The sequence below is a fragment of the Vombatus ursinus genome, unplaced genomic scaffold (assembly GCF_900497805.2).
Source record: "Vombatus ursinus unplaced genomic scaffold, bare-nosed wombat genome assembly UNPS02014798.1, whole genome shotgun sequence".
NCBI lineage: Eukaryota > Metazoa > Chordata > Mammalia > Diprotodontia > Vombatidae > Vombatus > Vombatus ursinus.
In genome coordinates, this window is record NW_020954576.1 from 66,113,733 (window position 1) to 66,121,205 (window position 7,473).

Genomic DNA, 7,473 nt, shown 5'->3' on the forward strand with positions numbered 1-7,473 from the left:
CTCCTCTGACCCTATACTAGTTGTGTGACACTGACCAAGTCATTTAATGTCCAAGTGCTCTAGATAGCTCTCTAAGACTATAAATTTCAGAGAAGGTGTCTATTTGCATGGGTAAATGGAGTTCTCCACACCAGTGACATACCAACTATAGCCGCTATCTCCTATCTGGTACCGCATCAGAACAAGTGTTTAAGCTCTTGGAGAGAAAAGAGTTTATTGTTTTTCCTTTGTATCCACAGTGTCTTGCACATGGTAGGTATTTAAATATTTGTTAAATCAAGCAGTTACTAAGTGTCTGCTGTGTCGGCAGAGGATTGTTGTGGAGTTAGTAGTAGCCACTACCTCATGAAGCTTGTGCTCTAATAAAATAGTAATGAATCAATCAGTATTCCTCTTCTTATGCAAACCTCAACCTTTCTAGCAGTGGGAGTTGCAAGGGTTAGACGGAGGATGTGTTAATTAAAACTGCCTAACAAGCAGAGTTCTCCAAAAATGAGACTAGGCTAGTTGGGGGAGTCTTTAAATGAAGCCTTGGGTATGCTGTATAGACTGAGGAGATTCCTGTTCATATATGGTCTGGGTTTGATGGCTCTGGGGACCCTTCTAAAAGTGAGATTCTGTGACTTTCTTTTTTGACAGTCTTAAAGAATGGCTGTAGCTGAAAAAGTCATTACCCTGAGGCCAACCTAGAGATTCTTTCTGAGATCCAAATCTAAATATATATGTTCCTATGCTTTATTTAATACTTTGACATTTATAAAATAGTGTTTTCCAGTGAGGTAGGTAGTACAAGTATTATTGCTCCCATTTTAAAGATGAGGAAACTGAGGCACAGCAAGAAAGATGAGGTGACTACCAGGGATACACAGCTGGTCAGAGTCAGCCTGACTTCTAGGCCTAACTCTAAGGCAAACATTTTTGTTTTTCATTTTTTAATTGCATCATGCTCTCAAGGACATATCTCCATTTCTCTGACATTGTCTAATGTAGGTAGCTCTCAAGATTCTTATCCAGCCCTGAGATTCTCTGATTTTATGACATGCAGCCCAAGGTTCTAGAACTTTGTATCTTGAATGCCACTATAGGACTCAAGGGGAACATATATGGTATGTTTTCTGCACACCAAAGCCCAAGAGGGACAGAGTGAAGAACAAGAAAGTTTGGAGAAATCTCTTCTTGAGGATTCTTTCCCAGTGGCATCAGACTTGTAGAGAAGATAGGGTGTGTTGAACTTGACCTAGGAAAGATGGATAGAATGAAAAAGATTGAGTCTGGCCAGATTGGAGAGGATTAATCAAGAGAAGCAAGTAAGACCAGTGAAATTTCCAAGAAAGGAGCAAAGAGATAAGAAATGTTAAAGGTTGTGGTTTAGCAAGTAAACTGGACCAAGGAAAGAAGAGACAGAGAGACAGAGATAGAAAGAGAGAAGAGAGAGAGGAGGAGGAAAGAGAGAAAGAAAAGGAAGAAAGCAATACTAGCCTGTGGTAATGTTTCCTTCTTCTAAACTCTTGTGAGTTATTTTCAGTGAAATTCATTTGACAGTTAGTCACATACAGCCTTACAACATCTCTTCTGTTGTCTGAATTATTCAAATCTTTCATCATCATTTGATAGTCACATGTTGGTGCCTTGTTTCCCATCTAAAGGCTAGGTGCCCCTAGAACATAGGCCTTGCCTCTCCCTGGAGCCTTAGAGCACCTAGCACATAAGGGGTAATCAATAAATATTTGCAGTTTGAAAGGAGAATGAGAGAATAAAGCAAGGGCCAGGGCCCAGCGGGGAGCCAGGTGTGCTAATGAGGGATATTTTGTAGCACATGTTCTCAGGAAGGACAAATTCAGGGGCTAGCTTGCCTGCCTCATCACTTGATTCAATCCTGTGTTCCCTCCTCTGAAGTCCTAAAATCATAGATCCTGAACTGGAAAAGACTTTAAGCTTAACCCCTTCATTTCACACGTGAGGAAAATGAGGCCCAGAGAGATTAAATGACATCTGGCCCAACATCACATCCGCTAGTAAATATCTGGGGCTGGATTTGAATCCAGATCTCTCTGACTCCAAGTTTGGCACTATCCACTAGACAACACTGCTCCCCTCAAGGTTCTCCTTTTAAGCCACCATCTTCTCCAGAAAGATTTCCCTTCCCCAGCTACCCAGGTGAAAATAATCTGTTCCTCTTTGCTCTTTTATCTGAATTTTTTTTCTTTTTTTAAAATTTTCTTTTTTTTAATTAATTTTTTTGACTTATCAATAATCACTTCCATATGCTTTTGAGTTTAAAATTTTTCTCCCCCTTCCTCCCCACCACTCTCCCCAAGATGGCACACAATCTGATATAGGCATGAATTTTTCCTTCTCAAAATATCAGTCATTGTGTATTTAACTACCCTACCTCCCCATCTTAAGCTCCTTGAGAATAGTCTTTGTCATAGCTATCTTTGTGATAGCAGAGGGTGCTCTTCTTTCAGCCTCCCCCCTCCATGCCAGATGAGCTCTTTGCCTGGCTTCCCCTCTCCCTGCTCCCTCCCCTGGCTGTGGCATTCCCAGCAGTGACTTTGCACTTTTCTGAGGTCTCTTTCCACTGGTGTCCTGGAATCCACTGTATCTCATTTTCATGCTTTTTTTCTACTAGCTTGTATTTTTGTGCTGGCCTCCTGGTCAAAAGTGATGGTTAAGATTCCGATGCAGTTCTGGGCTGGTGAAGATTATAGCAAGACCAGTGACTGCATTTGGATGTAGCAATCAGTCAGTGAACTGACATTTATTTAGGTCCTATGTGCCAGGCACTGTGCTAAGCGATTGGGATACAAAGAAAGGCAAAACAACAACAAAAAAAAGTTATATAGGAATTAGGAAATTCTTCAAAAGTAGCGATTAAAAGTTCATTGATGAACCTGGAGAGAACAGTAGACAGCCAGATTGTGAGGAACTAAGAAATGAGTTGAGAGTTCCAATTTCAATCCAATGTTTTTCCCAGTATGCAGTGCTGCCTCTCAAAGCAACTATCTTGGGCTAGATTCCTTTTAAGCAAAATAATTAGCCTCTGTTTACCTGATTATAAGTATATTTTCCTTTTGGAAGCTTTTTTAAAATCTGATCTTACAATACTGGAGTGTAAGAGCAGTTAACACAGTGTCAAATCATGGAGGGATATAACACTTTAAAATTTATGAATTATGATTTCTTGTTTCTGCTCTAATGACAAAGAGTCCCGAGGGTCACTTCAATAAAAACAACAACAACAACAAAAACCCAAACTATAAAGACAGACAGATGGACAGACAGACCACTCATTGCTAAGGTGTCAGACCACTGGCCCCGACAGGTTGAGATGGCTAAGCAAAGAGAATACGACCAGGGTTGGCCGCTGGTGCTGCCCTGATCAAGGGGCCGCTGGCACCGAGCTGTGTACTGTCCTGGGACTGGGGGAAGAGGGTGAGCTGGTGCCAGGATGCTGGGGAAGAAGCCGCGATCTGCTTACGCTCTTTTTAGTCTAATCTCCCTTCCACCCCGCCTGCCTCTAGTTAGAAAACAGACTTGTACAGTAAGATTTGTTTATTATCATGATGATGATTTTTAATAACACGTTTCTGCTTCTCTTTTGATATACCTTTGCTCATTTTGAGACTACAACCGGCCAGACTTCCAGGAAGCTCGGGTTAGTAACAGGTCCCTGGCTCACCAGGTTGTGGGCGAAAGTAGGAAAGTCAGCAGACCAGACTCCCTTGGCTCTGCTTCAAGACCATGACGTCACTGAGGAGGGACGCGTGAACCAGGAACTGGAAGCCGACTCATTTTTGCTCTCCTTAGCCACCCGTGCACAGCTAAGTTATACCTTCAGAAGACAAGAGACTTGCTGGACAAACAGGCTTCTGCTGGGATCTTCTGGAGGGCCCTGGGTAAGTAGGAAAGAAATGTATCTTCCTCAGCCGTGATGACTGTGCTGTAGCTATAGGAGAGGTGGTGGAATTTGTACAGGACCAGACCCGTGGACAGTGCCCTCTGACACTGTCAAGGCAGGATTATGAAAAGCGTTAGAAAGAGGCTGTTACCTAAACTCACGATTTATTTGTTTGGGTCTGGCTGCCACTGCTGGAGAGATTTCCCTGTGCCCGGTCCGGTAACAAATTACTTTGCAACGGGTAACTTGGAATGCAGTTCTCCGCGAATTTCTTCTCGCCTGTTAGGAGGCAACCTTTCCAGCACAATTGCACAACCTCCCTCTACCTATCAGGAAGTGGGTTTGTTTAGGAAGGAGGTTTTACCTTTTAAGGAAAAATTCTGTTATCAAAGAGAGTAGTGGGGATGGAGAGATGTTGGGAAAGAATTGTCCTAGAAGAGTAAAGATCTGCTTAGGCTGCTTTTGATGGGGTAATGGGGACCTGGACCCCAAAAAGCCCTAAGACCATATCTCTGCAAGTAACCCAGCTCCCCCACCCCCACCCCATGAGGAAATTTTCCCTTGTTGAAGGTCTGACTCTGTAATTCCCTTATCAGGACAAAGACAGGCTACTAGCCCAAGGGTTTTTGTCCCTGGCTGGCCCAAGGACTCCTCCTCTCTGCAGATCCCCAAGGTCCATGCCTCTGACAACTCCTTCAGTGTCTGGTATACTTCCTCCACTTTCCCATACATAACTCCCAAAGATACCTGGACCCTTAGATCACATATTTGGCATCCCTGGCATTCCTTTCCCGTGCCCCTTTTCTATATAAATTCGCTTCGATTGAAGTGCAAGTTTCCCAAAGGGACTTCACCTGCCATAAACTGTCTCTTGATCGAAAGATGGCTTGAGTGTGTGATTCATTCCAGACGACTCTGCTTTGGCATTCTTGGGATCCCAGCACCCCTCACTTCTCCCCAAACCTCTTCATTTTTAATCCTTCTCAACTTGGTTTGCACTGAAATATCATTACATGTAAAACCACTCCCCAAATTCCCCACCATCTGGTTCTTTCCTCCCTCCATTCTTCTATGGGACCAGGGTTCCTTGCCCCCAGTCCATGTGTGGTGAAGGGGCCACAGATCTGGAAAGAACTCAGAAGTCATTTAGTCCAATCCCCCCACCCCCTTTATACAGATAGGAAACTGAAGTTAGGGGACTTGCTCAAGGTCACACAAGCAATGAAACAAGAGGCAAGATTTGAACCCAACTCTTGTGCTGGTGTTTTTTCCCACTGTTCCTAACTTCTGTAGTAAAGCCAGTGTTTGCAGGGATGTTACAGTACTCCCTTACAGCTAGTTTCATGGCAACTTTCCAGGCTTCCTGTTAATTGCTTTTCTTTTCAAAAGCACTTGACCTCAGCTGCTGAGTCACCTTGTGGTTAATTAAAATAATAATAATAAAAGATTAGAAACAATACACAGGGAAGCAGAGTTTCCCTCTCCTGACTTGTCTGAAACCCTACTTACAGCTCTCATCCTATTGAAGGAATGAAGTGGGAGTAATGGCTGTGCTTGGGTCCTCCCTGGCTGATCCACTTAAAATAAACTTTTCACCAAAAGAAATGTTAATGGAATGTGCCTTTAAGTAGCTCACTGCATTCTTAGCAGTTTCTTTCAGTTGTGAATGTGGACATATAGCTCACTGACTTCTTGTTGAATATTGTCTTCTGTTCCTGAAAGCTTTCTGAATTTTGCAGAGATCCAAAGCATTCTTCCTGGAAGGACATGGGGGGAAGGAGGAGGGAACTGATTTGGTTTTGGTTTTGATTTTGTCTATTAAGTTGAGGTGTGGAGCAAAGGAAGATTTGCAGTTTTTAGCTGAGAGAGACCAAGCTATGGTTTTGGTTGGTGTGTGGAGACATACAGGAAAAAAAAAAGAAAGAAAAAGCAAAGTTTCTGAAAATAGACTCATGGGAGCTTTAGTTTATTTTTCTGCTGGTGGTCAGTAATTAAGCAGTGCTGTGCGTGAAGTTCAAGTGGCTGGTTTTCTCTTGAAAGCCCTGCCTGGGTCTCATGCATCTTATCTGGACCTTGCACTTCCCTTGCCAAAGAACTTGTTTTTATTGGTAAAGAGATAGAAAAACCAACCAAACCAACCAAAACACCCAAAGCTTTACCTGATTGGCTTGCTTTTTTTTTTTCTCACCTACCCAATTACCGCTTCTGCTAAATGTTCCAGGTAATTAGGGGCTGTGGCTTAAGTGTTGTTTGATATTACATTTCTATGTTTTTCAAGAGAGTTTATTAAACTCTGTGTTGTATGGTGTGTACTGGTTTCTACCACTTAAATTAAAGGAATTTCATTTGTAAATAAACCAGATAAAGGTTTGGAACAATTCTTTAATTGTTCTGAGACCTAAATTTCACTGTGTTATATAAGTATGATTAATAACAAGAAGCTTGCATGAAAAATAGTTATAGATGGAGGAAAGTGGTGAATTACATTCATTAGAATGTAAGCTCCATGAGAGTAGAGATTGTTTCTTTCTTAGTATTTGTCTCTCCAGTGCTTAGTATAGTGTTTGGCATATCAAGGGCTTGATAAATATTTGTTGAATGATTGTTTGATTAAATGTTTTCATCTCCATTTGAGTTTTTTAAATTTTCATTTTATACTGGGGGAATTCCCCAAGTTTTTCCATAGGTCAGTGACAGAAGAGAGACCCAAATCAACAATCATTTGGAAAGACAACATGATGCTCTCAAATAATCTACAAAATGTCATCCACAATCCGGTAACTGACTTCCATGAAATTAGTTTTTATTTATGGAGAGAGTACTACTTGATATGGCTATGTTTAATTTATTTATGAGGTTGTGAATGAAATCAGGAATTATCTAATGCCAAAAATCTCACTTTATCCAAGAGATATAACTTCTTCCCTCATGTTTTTCCTCAGACATTTAGTAAAGAGCAAAATTAACAATGGTATCAGCTCCTCTCTCCTTCCTCTGTGGAAGTGTATGGTTAATAAACTTAGAGCTGGGAGGGATCTAATCATAGGATTATAGCTCTATCTAGAGCATCAGAAATTGGCTAGTCTGATCTCCTCATTTTACAGAGGAGAGAACTGAGGCCCATTGAAACTAAGTGACTTTAGGGCAGCTAGGTGGTGCAGTGGATAGAGCACCAGCCCTGAAGTCAGGGGGACCTGAGTTCAAATCCAGCCTCAGACCAAACACTTGACACTTACTAGCTCTGTGACCCTGGGCAAGTCACTTAACCCCATTTGCCTTAAAAAAAAGAAAGAAAGAAAGAAAGAAATTAAGTGACTTTCCCAAGGTCACACATATAATAAATGGTTGAGTCAAGATTTGAGTTCAGGACCTCCCTCCAAATACAACAGTCACATCACTGTACCACAATGAAATGGAAGGTTTTGGGACGAGAGGATATAAATAAAGGGTCTTCCCAAGCCACAGTAGGTTTAATTGTCCCCTAAATCATTGGGGATTGGCTGCATCATAGATAGATAGATAGATAGATAGATAGATAGATAGATAGATAGATAGATAGATAGATAGATAGA

General features: G+C 41.7%; 1 protein-coding gene across 2 annotated transcripts in view; it reads left to right on the forward strand.

The window, feature by feature from the left end:
* The first annotated feature begins 3,768 nt into the window (after positions 1–3,768).
* The window catches only part of LOC114050163 (galectin-8-like), a 20,634-nt gene continuing 16,929 nt past the window's right edge, over positions 3,769–7,473 (forward strand). The window contains exons 1-2 of one of the 2 annotated variants that reach the window (XM_027871781.1): positions 3,769–3,899; positions 6,577–6,678. In XM_027871781.1, coding sequence (XP_027727582.1) covers positions 6,637–6,678 — 42 coding nt within the window. In that variant the 5' untranslated portion in view covers positions 3,769–3,899; positions 6,577–6,636. The remainder of the gene's footprint in view (positions 3,900–6,576; positions 6,679–7,473) is intronic. The other variant, XM_027871779.1, reaches the window with a different exon arrangement.